At 39.9% G+C, this 17144-nt stretch overlaps 1 protein-coding gene across 1 annotated transcript in view; it reads right to left on the bottom strand.

The window, feature by feature from the left end:
* OXCT1 (3-oxoacid CoA-transferase 1) overlaps window positions 1-17144 on the bottom strand; it is a 167464-nt gene that overhangs the window by 126845 nt on the left and 23475 nt on the right. The window contains 2 exon segments of the mRNA NM_001076070.2: window positions 8775-8924; window positions 11733-11868. Of these exon segments, the coding sequence (NP_001069538.1) occupies window positions 8775-8924; window positions 11733-11868 (286 nt within the window).

The following is a 17144-nucleotide window of genomic DNA, read 5'->3' as shown; positions in this document are numbered from 1 at the left end:
GAAAAAGATTTTCCATGCAAATAGGGACCAAAAGAAAGCAGGAGTAGCAATACTCATATCAGATAAAATAGACTTTAAAACAAAGGCTGTGAAAAGAGACAAAGAAGGTCACTACATAATGATCAAAGGATCAATCCAAGAAGAAGATATAACAATAATAAATATATATGCACCCAACACGGGAGCACCACAGTACGTAAGACAAACGCTAACAAGTATGAAAGGAGAAATTAACAATAACACAATAATAGTGGGAGACTTTAATACCCCACTTACACCTATGGATAGATCAACTAAACAGAAAATTAACAAGGAAACACAAACTTTAAACGATACAATAGACCAGTTAGACCTAATTGATATCTATAGGTCATTTCATCCCAAAACAATGAATTTCACCTTTTTCTCAAGTGCACATGGAACCTTCTCCAGGATAGATCACATCCTGGGCCATAAAGCTAGCCTTGGTAAATTCAAAAAGATAGAAATCATTCCAAGCATTTTTTCTGACCACAATGCAGTAAGATTAGATCTCAATTACAGGAGAAAAACTATTAAAAATTCCAACATATGGAGGCTGAACAACACGCTGCTGAATAACCAACAAATCACAGAAGAAATCAAAAAAGAAATCAAAATTTGCATAGAAACGAATGAAAATGAAAACACAACAACCCAAAACCTGTGGGACACGGTAAAAGCAGTCCTAAGGGGAAAGTTCATAGCAATACAGGCACACCTCAAGAAACAAGAAAAAAGTCAAATAAATAACCTAACTCTACACCTAAAGCAACTAGAAAAGGAAGAAATGAAGAACCCCAGGGTTAGTAGAAGGAAAGAAATCTTAAAAATTAGAGCAGAAATAAATGCAAAAGAAACAAAAGAGACCATAGCAAAAATCAACAAAACCAAAAGCTGGTTCTTTGAAAGGATAAATAAAATTGACAAACCATTAGCCAGACTCATCAAGAAACAAAGGGAGAAAAATCAAATCAACAAAATTAGAAACGAAAATGGAGAGATCACAACAGACAACACAGAAATACAAAGGATCATAAGAGACTACTATCAACAATTATATGCCAATAAAATGGACAACGTGGAAGAAATGGACAAATTCTTAGAAAAGTACAACTTTCCAAAACTGGACCAGGAAGAAATAGAAAATCTTAACAGACCCATCACAAGCATGGAAATTGAAACTGTAATCAAAAATCTTCCAGCAAACAAAAGCCCAGGTCCAGACGGCTTCACAGCTGAATTCTACCAAAAATTTAGAGAAGAGCTAACACCTATCCTGCTCAAACTCTTCCAGAAAATTGCAGAGGAAGGTAAACTTCCAAACTCATTCTATGAGGCCACCATCACCCTAATACCAAAACCTGACAAAGATCCCACAAAAAAAGAAAACTACAGGCCAATATCACTGATGAACATAGATGCAAAAATCCTTAACAAAATTCTAGCAATCAGAATCCAACAACACATTAAAAAGATCATACACCATGATCAAGTGGGCTTTATCCCAGGGATGCAAGGATTCTTCAATATCCGCAAATCAATCAATGTAATACACCACATTAACAAATTGAAAAATAAAAACCATATGATTATCTCAATAGATGCAGAGAAAGCCTTTGACAAAATTCAACATCCATTTATGATAAAAACTCTCCAGAAAGCAGGAATAGAAGGAACATACCTCAACATAATAAAAGCTATATATGACAAACCCACTGCAAACATTATCCTCAATGGTGAAAAATTGAAACCATTTCCTCTAAAGTCAGGAACAAGACAAGGGTGCCCACTTTCACCATTACTATTCAACATAGTTTTGGAAGTTTTGGCCACAGCAATCAGAGCAGAAAAAGAAATAAAAGGAATCCAAATTGGAAAAGAAGAAGTAAAACTCTCACTATTTGCAGATGACATGATCCTCTACATAGAAAACCCTAAAGACTCCACCAGAAAATTACTAGAAATAATCAATGACTACAGTAAAGTTGCAGGATATAAAATCAACACACAGAAATCCCTTGCATTCCTATACACTAATAATGAGAAAACAGAAAGAGAAATTAAGGAAACAATTCCATTCACCATTGCAACAGAAAGAATAAAATACTTAGGAATATATCTACCTAAAGAAACTAAAGACCTATATATAGAAAACTATAAAACACTGGTGAAAGAAATCAAAGAGGACACTAATAGATGGAGAAATATACCATGTTCATGGATTGGAAGAATCAATATAGTGAAAATGAGTATACTACCCAAAGCAATTTATAGATTCAACGCAATCCCTATCAAGCTACCAACAGTATTCTTCACAGAGCTAGAACAAATAATTTCACAATTTGTATGGAAATACAAAAAACCTCGAATAGCCAAAGCGATCTTGAGAAAGAAGAATGGAACTGGAGGAATCAACCTACCTGACTTCAGGCTCTACTACAAAGCCACAGTTATCAAGACAGTATGGTACTGGCACAAAGACAGAAATATTGATCAATGGAATAAAATAGAAAGCCCAGAGATAAATCCACGCACATATGGACACCTTATCTTCGACAAAGGAGGCAAGAATATACAATGGATTAAAGACAATCTCTTTAACAAGTGGTGCTGGGAAATCTGGTCAACCACTTGTAAAAGAATGAAACTGGACCACTTTCTAACACCATACACAAAAATAAACTCAAAATGGATTAAAGATCTAAACGTAAGACCAGAAACTATAAAACTCCTAGAGGAGAACATAGGCAAAACACTCTCCGACATACATCACAGCAGGATCCTCTATGACCCACCTCCCAGAATATTGGAAATAAAAGCAAAAATAAACAAATGGGACCTAATTAACCTTAAAAGCTTCTGCACATCAAAGGAAACTATTAGCAAGGTGAAAAGACAGCCTTCAGAATGGGAGAAAATAATAGCAAATGAAGCAACCGACAAACAACTAATCTCAAAAATATACAAGCAACTCCTACAGCTCAACTCCAGAAAAATAAACGACCCAATCAAAAAATGGGCCAAAGAACTAAATAGACATTTCTCCAAAAAAGACATACAGATGGCTAACAAACACATGAAAAGATGCTCAACATCACTCATTATCAGAGAAATGCAAATCAAAACCACTATGAGGTACCATTTCACACCAGTCAGAATGGCTGCGATCCAAAAGTCTACAAATAATAAATGCTGGAGAGGGTGTGGAGAAAAGGGAACCCTCTTACACTGTTGGTGGGAATGCAAACTAGTACAGCCACTATGGAGAACAGTGTGGAGATTCCTTAAAAAACTGGAAATAGAACTGCCTTATGATCCAGCAACCCCACTGCTGGGCATACACACTGAGGAAACCAGAAGGGAAAGAGACACGTGTACCCCAATGTTCATCGCAGCACTGTTTATAATAGCCAAGACATGGAAGCAACCTAGATGTCCATCAGCAGATGAATGGATAAGAAAGCTGTGGTACATATACACAATGGAGTATTACTCAGCCATTCAAAAGAATACATTTGAATCAGTTCTAATGAGGTGGATGAAACTGGAGCCTATTATACAGAGTGAAGTAAGCCAGAAGGAAAAACATAAATACAGTATTCTAACGCATATATATGGAATTTAGAAAGATGGTAACAATAACCCTGTGTACGAGACAGCAAAAGAGACACTGATGTATAGAACAGTCTTATGGACTCTGTGGGAGAGGGAGAGGGTGGGAAGATTTGGGAGAATGACATTGTAACATGTAAAATATCATGTAAGAAACGAGTTGCCAGTCCAGGTTCGATGCACGATACTGGATGCTTGGGGCTAGTGCACTGGGATGACCCAGAGGGATGGTATGGGGAGGGAGGAGGGAGGAGGGTTCAGGATGGGGAACACATGTATACCTGTGGTGGATTCATTTTGATGTTTGGCAAAACTAATACAATTATGTAAAGTTTAAAAATAAAATAAAATTAAAAAAAAAAAAAAAAAAATAAAAAAAGAAACTTTTAAAAAAAATCATAGTTAATTTATAATATTGCATTAGTTTCAGGTATATAGCAAAGTGATTCAAATCCCAGATATAGGATTCAGATATCCCATATATGTATATATATGGGATTCCTGCGTAGCTCAGCTGGTAAAGAATCTGCCTGCAATGTAGGCGACCCCAGTTCTATTCCTGGGCTGGGAAGTTCCCCTGGAGAAGGGATTGGCTACCCACTCCAGTATTCTTGGGCTTCCCCGGTGGCTCAGACAGTAAAGAACCCACCTGCAATTCGGGAAATCTGGGTTCAATCCCTAGTTTGGGAAGATCCCCTGGAGGAGGACATGGCAACCCACTCCAGAATTCTTGCCTGGAGAATCCCCATGGACAGAGGAGCCTGGTGGGCTCCAGTCCATGGGATCACAAAGAGTCAGACATGACTGACTGACTAAGCACAGCACATGTACACGTATACATACATATATTCTTTTTCAGATTATTTTCCATTATAGGTTATTATAAGATATTGAATAAAGCTCCCTGTGTTACAGAGTAGGTTCTTATTTTTATATAATTGTGTGTATATGTTAATCCCAAACACCTAACTTATCTCTCTCCCTCACTTTACCCATTGGTAACCGTAAGTTTGTTTGCTATGTCAGTGAGTCTATTCCTGTTGTGTAAATAAGTTCACTTGTATCAATCTTTTAGTTTCCACATATGTGACAGCATATAATATTCTGTATTTGACTGATTTCATTTAGCTCTAGGTCTATCCATGTTACTGCAAATGGAATTAATTCATTTTTATGGCTAAGCAATATTCCATTGTATATATCCACTACATCTTCTTTAACCATTCACCTGTTGATAGACATTTAGGGTGCTTCTGTTTCTTGGCTACTGTAAATAATACTGCTATAAAACACTGGGGTGCATATATCTCTTTGAACTAGGGTTTTTATCTTTTCCATATATGCCCAGGAGTGGGACTGTTTTCCACTCTGGCTGCACCAATTTATATTCCCACCATCAGTATAGATTCCCTTTTCTCCACAGCCTCTCCAGCACTTATTATTTGTAGACTTTTTGATGACGGCCATTATGACCAGTAACTATGTTTAGTTTAACTTCTTGTTTTCCACTCTGGCTGCACCAATTTATATTTCCACCATCAGTATAGGTTCCCTTTTCTCCACAGTCTCTCCAGCACTTACTATTTGTAAACTTTTTGATGATGGCCATTCTGACCAGTGTGAGGTGATACTTCACTGTAGTTTTGATTTACATTAAAAGAGAAATCATTTCTTACAGAACAGTTTCCTTAAAGGTATTATGACACATTATGTCAGAAAAAATGAATGAATTTAGGGAATCACAGATGAATGAGGATCATATTAATATGAACTTAGATAAATTATATGAAGGATATTTGTAAGATACACATCAATAGTTTTTTCAGTTCAGTCACTCAGTCATGTCCGACTCTTTGTGACCCCATGGACTGCTGCACGCCAGGCTTCCCTGTCCATCACCAATTCATGGAGCTTACACAAACTCATGTCCGTCAAGTCAGTGATGCCATCCAACCATATCATCCTCTGTTGTCCCCTTCTCCTCCTGCCTTAGTTTTTTTAAGTCTTAAGAATTTCAGTCATCACTAATGATGATAGTTGAGTCTTTTCCATGCAGACCTAGAAGAACACATCTGAACAAATGCCAACTCAGGGCAAAGTAAAAACACTGACATTTTTTTTCTATTCCAATTATATAACTTCCTAAAGGGGCTACACATCAGCAGTTGCTAAGTGTTAGCTATTTTAAAATTTAAAAACAGGGACAGAATTGGTTTTGTCAAACTAGCTATTATATTCACTTGAGTCACTCATTTCACAGTCTCCACATCCTCATCTTTCCATCCTTTCTTGAATCCACTCCATTCAAATTTTCACCATTCCAGAAAAATCCTCTGTTCCAAAAAAATCACCCTTTAAGGTCACCAATGACCTCCACATTTTCAACTGCAATGATCAACTTCCAGTCCTATTACTCAGCTCCTTCACTTTCTAACACAGTTGATCACTCCTTGCTTTGTAAAAGTTTCCAACTTCCAAATCACCTCCCCTGGATCTCCTCTACTCACTGGACACTCCCATTTTATTTGCTGCTTCTTTTCCTCTTTTCAACCTTTAAATGCCAGGCCTCTTCTAAACCCTTAAACGCAAAAGAGGTGTTCTCTGCACTCCAGCCCTCGTCACTCAAGTCACATGGTTTTAAACACCACGTGCTGATCACTTCTGGGTTGGGAAGATCTGCTGGAGAAGGGATAGGCTACCCATTCCAATATTCTTGGGCTTCCCTGGTGGCTCAGTTGGTAAAGAACACGACCACAATGAGGGAGAACCTGGGTGCGACCCTGGGTTGGGAAGATCCCCTGGAGAAGGAAAAGACTACCCACTCCAGTATTCTGGCTTGGAGAATTCTGTGGACTGTATAGTCCATGGGGTTGCAAAGAGTCAGACATGACTGAGCGAATTTCACTTGCTGATGCCTCCAAAGTTCCTATCCCAGCTCTCAACCCTCCCTGAGCTGACTTAAAGCCTACTGAGTAGCTACTCTTGGAGGCCAATGAATCTCTTAAACACTTCAAGTCCAGAAAGAGCTCCTTGTTAATTCTCATACTTGGCCCATCTCAATAAGCAGCATGCTTGATTCGTGTCTTTTCTTACTCAGTAAATCGTGTTGGCTCTACTCTCAGTGTATTTCCCAACTGCAACCACTTCTCACAAATTCCACTGTCACCACCTCAATCTAAACTGCCTTCTACTTCCAACTGGATTAGTATTAATTCAACAGTCCCTCATCTCTCTCGCTGCTTCTGCTTCTGGGTCTCTGACAAAAAACCCACTCCCAAAAGCCACAGTGATCTTTCCAAAATGTAGCTCAGGTCCCATCACTCTCCCACTTCTATTCAACACTCTCAACCCCTCACCACTCTCAGTGAAGCCCAAGCTCATGTGACCTGGCTCCTGCCTCTCTTCAATCTCCAATCCTACCACTCTCTGCCTCGTTCACTCTGTTCCAGTCTCACTGCCCTGCTGTTGCACACACTCAGCAAGCCTGCCAAGGACCATGTCCTTTCTCTTTCTTCTGACTAGAGCACAGCCTACAATCATCACCCAGCTCATTCTCCTATCTTATTCAGGTCTCTACCAAACATCACCTCTCAGAGAGGTTCCCCTGACCCAGCCTGGAACACACCTTCCTGGCCACTCAGCACCCTCTCTGCCTTTGCCCTACTTGATTTCTTACATTTTGCATTTGTTTCTTCATTCTTTGTCAGATCCCCCACTACAGGGGGACTTGGCCTAAAGGACCCCTTTTTCCACCACATTTGGACTAGTGCTTAGCAAACAGAAGGACCTCAAATAACTATCACTAATCCAAGGAATTCACTCATTTCCTCTTCCCACCATAATCAAGGAAAATAAAGTTGGCTAACAAGAATCATTTCTAGAGATTATCTGTTGTATTCCTCGGGATTCAGACAAAATCACAAAACTGCTAGATGCCTACACCTGACTCCAGGCTGAAATGAACCCAGGCATTCAGGACAGATTCTAGTCTATCCTTTGTTTTCACAGGGTGAGTTAATGATGTAACTTCTAGCAAGTTCTCAAAGCATTCACCAGATTTTGCTGGCTATCCTAATCTACATTAACTAGGATCCATCTTAATAATTAGGTTCCTGTCTTTTTCTTTGCGAAAACTTTTTAAACCTAATTAGGCAAGAAGCAAAGATAGAGTATAAAAATCGTTAACAAAAACTTTGAGTCAATATAGGTAACCCTAAGCAGAAAAGGCACAGCTAAAGATGAAGGACGCTGCTGGAGACAAGATGGGACAGCAGGGGGATGAGAGCAATGACCTTTATCTCCCCTCACAACCCCAAGGGGCACAGCTAACATCCTTATACGAAGAAAGGTGACAAGACCCCTTGATATACTAAGTTCTCACTTCCCTAGAGATAAGTTCAGCAGTCCATGACTTTTGTTAACTCTCATGAGCCATGTGGGCAGAGAGAAGGGAAAGATACCAAAAATACAGCAATGAAATACTGGCCTGTGTCATTTTTAAAACTGGCTCCTGAATATCTCAAATACCTGTATCTAGAGTTCTATTCTTTTCTAATGTGTGAGGAAAGTTACCTAGTATAAAGATACTCCATCCTATCCAGCACTTTAAATAAAACTAAGTTATTCAGTCTAAGGCTCAAATGTGTCCAGTGTACAAAATGAAGGATAAAGAAGATAATATAAACTTGGTATTTATTCTACTCATATTATATATTTATAACCATTCTCTGTTTTTTAAGATTATAGACAAATTTGTGATTTCTTTAGCTTTTTTTCCATTCTTCAATCATGTCCAGAAGGGGCCTGAACATGAAGGGTTTAATACTATACATATTATGGTATTAAATAAAGTAGCTGTATTTTATTTTCCACGTAAACATAATCAGCAATTATACACACTCCTAAATTTCTTAAAACCTACCATAAAACTAATCTTGACTCTCATTTCTATGGATTAGTTTTCCTTCTCATTTGTTTATTCTGGTTCCTCTACGTGACTTTAATTACTAGCAGATGTTCAGTGTTAGCTAGAAATTGTACCTAGCATATGTATGTTACTGAACGAATGTGTTTTATTCTCACCCAGGTATGATTTTATACTTATTTACCCAATGAGCCCACCTGGAATCCGTGCATCTTACCTCTCTCGGCTTACTGGCAATGGCAATGCTGCCATCTTTGTTGTATTTGATTGGTGACCCCCCTTCTTGCACCAGGGTCCCATACCCTGTGCTGGTGTAAAATGCAGGAACTCCAGCCCCACCTGCACGAATCCTCTCTGCAAGCGTGCCCTACAAGCAAGCAAACAACACTGAGTCAAAAGTCCATTAAGCACACTTCTGTCTGCGGACACAAATACTTAGCCACACGGTCCCTGCTCTCTAGGTGTTTATCCATCTAAACCACCCCTAGCAGTGCATATTGGTCTACCTCACTAACACTGCAGGCTAGAAGATCAATGCAAAACAATGACTGACGCTCTAGACAACAACTTCTCTATTTTTAATCCTTAATTTGTAATGGAACTGCTTATTTGTATACTCATGTTCTCGGTTTCCATGTCTCCACTGGTTTCTCAACATCATATTTTACAAGTCTATTTGTAATATTTTTAAATCAATTTTCAAATCTGAAGTATATAACTTTAACTGTATACATTTAAAAACATAAAATAAAATATCGTGTTTTACTGTGTACTACATGTAGGTACAGCCTGAATTTTATCATAAATAACAATATCATGATTATATAATAATAATGTAAAATTTCCAGTTATTTAGAGTGTATTCTAAACCTTCTCTTAAGTATTTTATCTACTACGTTATCTAATTAAGGAAAAATACAAACGACAAAGACTACAACATAAAGCTAAACCGGTTTTTAAAAAGCCAAGAGAAATTCAAATTTTGTTTAAGAGTAGGAACAGCTGTATGAAAAATGTCTTTGTATCTTCTTCTGATCACTTTGTCTCCCTTTTAGGTACTAGTCATTTCAAATCTAATTTCCCCAGCTGCTCTCTCACCACCACCTGCCTTTCCACCCAGTTTTCCTACTGGGAAATAACTCTGGCCCTAAACACTTGCTGACACACCCCCTAACATACAGTCTAGTTATATCATATTCAGTTCAGTTCAGTTTAGTCGCTCAGTCATGTCCGACTCTTTTCGACCCCATGGACTACAGCACGCCAGGCCTCCCTGTCCATCACCAACTCCTGGAGTTCACTCAAACTCATGTGCATTGAATTGGTGATGTCATCCAACCGTCTCATCCTCTGTCCTCCCCTTCTCCTGCCTTCAATGTTTCCCAGCATCAGGGTCTTTTCCAATGAGTCAGCTCTTCGTATCAGGTGGCCAAAGTATTGGAGTTTCAGCTTCAATATCAGTCCTTCCAATGAACATTCAGGACTGATTCCTTTAGGATGGACTGGTTGGATCTCCTTGCAGTCCAAGGGGGACTCTCAAGAGTCTTCTCCAACACCACAGTTCAAAAGCATCAATTCTTCGGGGCTCAGCTTTCCTTATAGTCCAACTCTCACATCCATACATGACTACTGGAAAAACCATAGCTTTGACTACATGGACCTTTGTTGGTAAAGTAATGTCTCTGCTTTTTAATATGCTGTCTAGGTTGGTCATAACTTTCCTTCCAAGGAGTAAGCATCTTTTTATTTCATGGCTGCAGTCACTATCTGCAGTGATTTTGGAGCCCCCCCCAAAAAGTCAGCCACTGTTTCCACTGTTTCGCCATCTATTTGCCATGAAGTGATGGGACCAGATGCCACGATCTTTGTTTTCTGAATGCTTTAAGCCAATTTTTTCACTCTCTTCTTTTACTTTCATTAAGAGGCTCTTTAGTTCTTCACTTTCTGCCATAAGGGTGGTGTCATCTGCATATCCGAGGTTATTGATATTTCTCCCAGCTATCTTGATTCCAGCTTGTGCTTCTTCCAGCCCAGCGTTTCTCATGATGTACTCTGCATAGAAGTTAAATAAGCAGGGTGACAATATACAGCCTTGACGTACTCCTTTTCCTATTTGGAACCAGTCTGTTGTTTATGTCCAGTTCTAACTGTTGCTTCCTGACCTGCATACAGATTTCTCAAGAGGCAGATCAGGTGGTCTGGTATTCCCATCTCTTTCAGAATTTTCCACAGTTTATTGTGATCTACACAGTCAAAGGCTTTGGCATAGTCAATAAAGCAGATATAGATGTTTTTTCTGGAACTCTCTTGCTTTTTCAATGATCTAGCAGATGTTGGCAATTTGATCTCTGCTTCCTCTGCCTTTTCTAAAACCAGCTTGAACATCTGGAAGTTCACATATTGTTGAAGCCTGGCTTAGAGAATTTTGAGCATTATTTTGCTAGCGTGTGAGATGAGTACATCATATTCAGACTAAATAACTGCCTGCCTAATCAGTAGTGAGAATAGGCTTGGATATTAACGATGGTGAGTTTAATATTGTCCCAACCTGAAAACAAGGGTCTACTTGAACTGGGACCTTTAACTATATTGGACTGGCCAAAAAGGTTCCTCAATGACAAACTTTTCAATCAGACAGGAAAGGAAATGGTGGATAAAGTGAGTGGAAACTTGCTAGATTAACTGCAGTCATTGCTTCCTTTGTTTCAGTTCCCTGGAAACCTGGGCTCTGACCCCCAGCATTTAGTCTGTGATGCTGACAGTTTTACTCCCGTCCATGGGCTTCATTTTCCTGATACGTCTCAGCAAGACCAGATTCTGCATAAATTTCTAATTCTGTGATTAGTAGGAGTTGACTTTTGGGACAATCTTCAAACATTTCAGCAAGTGCTTTTGCATGCCACAGTGAAATTCACATTTCAGTGCCAAATTTAACATTTTATCCTGAAGCCTGGAATTTTCACTAGAAATACTTTCTTTTACAGTGCATAGTAACAAAACATTAGTCCTCTAGCAGTCAAGAGGTGTGACTTATAAATAAGTTTTCTCGGTTTGGCAAAACAGCATTCTATCTTACCTCTCTTACACAATGAAATTTCTAGAAGGAAAAAGCTAAACTTCAAAATAAGTTTGTATTATTAAAAATAAAAAAAAAAAAAACACTTTTTTTTTTTACCTGTGGTGTCAGCTCTACTTCTAATTCGCCAGATAAATACTGTCGCTCAAATTCTGCATTTTCTCCCACATAGGAAGAGACCATGCGTTTTATCTGCTTGGATCTAAGTAAAAGGCCCAAACCAAAGTTGTCAACCCTAGAAAGAAAACACAAGCAGCTTACAATCAAAGGGACATCCGAAGGAACACTAACATCCTCACATTCAGAAACTTGAGATTTTATATGACAAATCACTGACATTACTCCTAACAACTTCCTTTTCTCCCTCCTTCATCTTCACATCCTAATCCTTCTCATACCAACATGTAGTTATTCTCGCTCACCTAATTCTTTCCTAATTCTCATAATGTGTCATTTCCAAGCCTATAACCTTCCCCAGGCAGTCCAGATACAGTAAACATCTTAAAGCAGTCCAGGTAGGTACCTGTCAACTTTCTGACAGATCTGTTTCATAGTCCAAGTCTTCCAATACTGAATCTAAAAACAATTCCCACTCACCATGGGTGTAAGGAAATAGCTGCATAGAAGAGTTCCCTGATGGTCCAGTGGTTAGGACTCGGCACTTTCACTATGGTGGCCCGGGTTCGTTCGATCCCTGGTTGGGGAACTAAGATCCCACAAGCCATGAAGTGTGGCCAAATATATATCTATATATTTGCAGATTTTATTCTTACTTGAAGAAACTTGGCTGCCTATGTGCTCAGTCAAGTCCAACTCTTTTGTGACCCCATGGACTGTAGCCCTCCAGGTTCCTCTGTCCATGGGATCTTCCAGGCAAGAATACGGGAGTGGGTTGCCATTCCCTTCTCTAGGGACTCTTCCTGATCCAGGGATCGAACCCACATCTCCTGAATCTCCTGCACTGGCAGGTAGATTTTCTAATACTGAGCCACCTGGGAAGCCCTTACAAAGAAAACTAAAGCCTAAATAGCAAGTATTTTCAGGAATGCAGTTTTGAAATGTGGGGAGAATTCCCTGAAGATTAATAATATACTTGTCCACTAGAAGGCTCCAAGTCATTAAAAAGCCTCCCCGAACACGGATTATGCACAAGGCTTTACACTTTCTGTTTATTCCCTTCTCCCAAATGGCAACCCACTCCAGTATTCTTGCCAGGGAAATCCCAAGGACAGAGGGGCTGGGTGGGCTACAGTCCATTGGGTTGCAAGAGTTGGACATGACTGAGCACGCACAGATACACCCAGACATTAAACAATTTCCCAGTTCTTTGGGTAAACAATTCTATTCCCCTCAATTCAACTCTACCTACAGCCTTCTCCACCTCACCTGATGGCAGCCCCATCTTACAGATCTTCAGAACAAAACTCAGGGAGTGACTCTTGACACACAGGTTCCACGTCAGCTCTTCTGGAAAATCCTTACTCTGCATTCAGCATCCACCCAGAATCTGAGCATTTCTCATTCCCTTTCTGGAACTGGCACCATATCTTGCCCGGATATCACAGTAACCTTCCCTGCTTCTACTCCGGCCCACTATGATCTACTCAAAAAATGATAGCCCAAACTACAATATATCAGATCATGTCACTGCTCTGCTTGAAACCCTGCAGTTGTACCCATTCATTCAGAGTAAAAGTAAAGGTCTCTCTCTAGAGTGGCCCCCTGGGATGGGTTGAAATGTCCTTTTACACCTCTGACCTCACTCCTCCCATTCTTCTTTTTGCTCAATTCTCTGCCTCTGCAGGCCTCCTTACAGTTCCTCAAATACACCAGGCATTGTGCATGGAGGCCCTTACACTGGCCTTTCCATCTCTCTCAGAAACTCTTTCCCCATATAGGGTTTTACATAAACATTTCTTGACATCTGTCAAATGAGTTTATTGCTTGATTTCACTTTCCCCTCCTCACTGGCTCTTTAGTAATAAAAATGAAAATCATTAAGTCTTCAAGCTGGATATTTGCTATGTGTTCCTCCAGATCCATTCTTCAACCTCCAGTCTGCCCTACACCTACGGTGGCTGCCCTGTGTAGACTGAATCATGGGGTCCCCTGCCCTCTGGCTTCTGATTGAGTCCATCCACTTCTGATTGGGTCCAGCCAATCAAAGGCACCACCAGGAGGATCAGGGGAGTGAGGGGAGAATGATGTCAGGACTTCTGTTCCCTTAGTTCTCTCCCTGGCACCTGCAGCACACTGGATAGCCCTCTCCATAAGACTTTCTTCTGGGTTCTAACAGTCCCCATCCCCTCGCCCCGTCAGGGCCAGGGCTGGTGTAACAGCTCTCCACTGTTACTAACTCTAAGGTTCTTCAATACTCATGTTTGCCTTCCCTCAGCCCTGACTCTTCCTTTAAAAAGAGTCTCTTTAATAAATTCTCTCAATTATCTAATATAACAATACCATTGATATCCTCTGGAGCCCTGTCCAAATAAAGTTGTAAAGTTGTATATAGTAAAATAATCCATGAATGTGGATATAACCCATTTGCTTTGTAGTTTTAAAAAATCTGAAATTCCCTCCAAGTACAGAGGTCCATACCATAAAACAGAATACAGTTGGCCATTCACTGACTTGGGAATTTTTCCAACCACACTTTCATTGATCTCTTTGTGGTCTTCCAACCCATTACACATTTGAACTTATCTCTGTTTGGAGATAACCTCTCTGTATTTGTTGATCTTGGCTCTGGACACCATGTGTATTTAGCTACTGGTTTATTTCTGGACTAGCAAGCTGGCATAGCAACCCAGCAGAGCTTAAGATACTCAGCTGAGGTTACCACCTGACCAGGTACAAATTTAGTGTTTATGCCTCAAAAAATGCTGTTAGATAGCTTATCATAAGAGTGTCTTTCCTAGTTTCCCTAGTGATCCAGCGGTTAAGAATCCGCCTTGCAATGCAAGGGACACCTGTTTGATCCCTGGCCCAGGAAGATTCCCCCATGCCATAGAGTTACCAAGCCCATGCGCCACAACTCCCGAGCCAGTGCTCTAGAGCCCGAGAGCCACAACACCTGAAGCCAATGTGCAGAAACTACTGTAGCCTGCATGCCTAGAGCCCGTGCTCCACACAAGGGAAGGCACCACAATTAGAAGCCCACAGCCCACAAAGAGCCGCCCCCACTTGTTGCAACTAGAGAAAGCCCTCGTGCAGCAATGAAGACCCACCACAGCCAAAAGACTAATAATAATAAAATAAACAAATAAATCTTAAAAAAGAGTGTCTTTTCTGCCATATACTTTCCAGTTCACAAATTCAGTAAACATGTACCCCTTATCTACTGTGTATCAGACACTAATGATAAAAAAGTGAAAAGGGCAATGCCTCACACAAGAAAAAAGAAACACATATGTAATCTTTTGCTAATGAAAAATCTACTATATTCCTAACAGAGAAACACACATGTTAAAGCATCTTGAAGCTCTCTGGTATTAAAGATAATCTGAATGAACTTTCAAAGATATTATCTTACTTAGTGCCTTTAGTCGGAGAAGGCAATGGCACCCCACTCCAGTACTTTTGCCTAGAAAATCCCATGGATGGAGGAGCATGGTAGGCTGCAGTCCATGGGGTCGCTAAAGTCAGACACAACTGAGAGACTTCACTTTCACTTTTCACTTTCATGCATTGGAGAAGGAAATGGCAACCCACTCCAGTGTTCTTGCCTGGAGAATCCCAGGGATGGGAAGCCTGGTGGGCTGCCGTCTATGGGGTCGCACAGAGTCGGACACAACTAAAGCGACGCGGCAGCAGCAGCAGCAGCGCCTTTAGTAGCCAATTTTTTCTAGCATACCTGAAGAGAGATCTGACCTTTCTCCTACAGCACCACAAACTCATGTTAAAATATTTTAATGGTTAAAAGAAGCCTAAGGCCAAGAATTCATTAGAGAGGTATACTGCTGCTGCTGCTGCTAAGTCGCTTCAGTCGTGTCCGACTCTGTGTGACCCCATAGACGGCAGCCCACCAGGCTCCCCCATCCCTGGGATTCTCCAGGCAGGGACACTGGAGTGGGTTGCCATTTCCTTCTCCAATGCATGAAAGTGAAAAGTGAAAATGAAGTCATTCAGTCGTGTCCACAAATGTGTATTTCATGGAAGACATCAATGTATTACAAGTATTTTTCATTTTCTGAATGTGAAATTTCATTTTCTGAAATCTCACTGACAATTCTAAAATAAACTGTCAAAATAAAACTCTAATAATGAAATTGCAACCAATGATGCAATCAACAAGGGGTTAATTTACAAACTATACAAACAGCTGATACAACTCAATATCAAAAAACCCAAACAATCCAATCAAAAAATGGGCAGAAAACCTAAATAAACATTTCTCCAAAAAAGACAAACAGCCAACAGGCACATGAAAAGATGCTCAATATCACTAATTACTAGAGACATGCAAATCAAAATTATCAGGAGGTATCACCTCACACCAGTCAGAATATCCATCATCAAAAAGTCTACAAATAATAAATGCTGGAGAGGATATGGAGAAAAGAGAACCCTCCTACACTGTTGGTAGGAATGTAAATTGGTGCAGCCACTATGGAAAACTGTGTGGAAGTTCCTTGAAAAACTAAAAATAGTTATCATATGATCCAGCAACACCCCTCCTGGGCATATATCTGAAGAAAACTCTAATTTGAAAAGATACATGCACCTCAACGTTCACAGCAGCATTATTTACAACAGCCAAGACATCAAAACAACCCAAGTATCCATCAACAGATTAATGGATAAAGAAGATATAGTGTATACATGTGTTTAGTTCAGTTCAATTGCTCAGTCGTGTCCGACTCTTTTCGACCCCATGAATCACAACACACCAGGCCTCCCTGTCCATCATCAACTCCCGGAGTTCACTCAGACTCACGTCCACCGAGTCAGCAACACCATCCAGACATCTCATCTTCTGTTGTCCCCTTCTCCTCCTGCCCCCAATCCCTCCCAGCATCAGAGTCTTTTCCAATGAGTCAACTCTTATACATAATGAAATATTACTCATCCATAAAAAAGAATGAAATATTGCCATCTGCAGAAACATCAATGGACCTAGAGATTATCATAATGAGTGAAGTAACTCAGAGAAGTATAAAATTATATGATATCACTTATATGTGGAATCTAAAAAATAATACAAATGGGGAAGGGACAGGGTAATAAATTAGGAGTATGGGATTAAGAAATATACACTATCATATATAAAATAGTTTGTATTTCTTAATCCCATACTCAACAACAAGGGTTTACTGTATACCACAGGGAATTATATTCAATATCTTATAATAACCTATTGTGGAAAAGAATCTGAAAAAGATGAATATAGATATATATACAGTTCAGTTCAGTTACTCAGTCATGTCCGACTCTTTGCGACCCCATGAATCGCAGCACGCCAGGCCTCCCTGTCCATCACCAACTCCTGGAGTTCACTCAGACTCACATCCA

Source organism: Bos taurus, chromosome 20 (assembly GCF_002263795.3).
Source record: "Bos taurus isolate L1 Dominette 01449 registration number 42190680 breed Hereford chromosome 20, ARS-UCD2.0, whole genome shotgun sequence".
Classification (NCBI taxonomy): Eukaryota; Metazoa; Chordata; class Mammalia; order Artiodactyla; family Bovidae; genus Bos; species Bos taurus.
The sequence above is the reverse complement of the archived record's forward strand: the minus strand, read 5'-3'. Positions and strand labels throughout refer to the sequence as shown.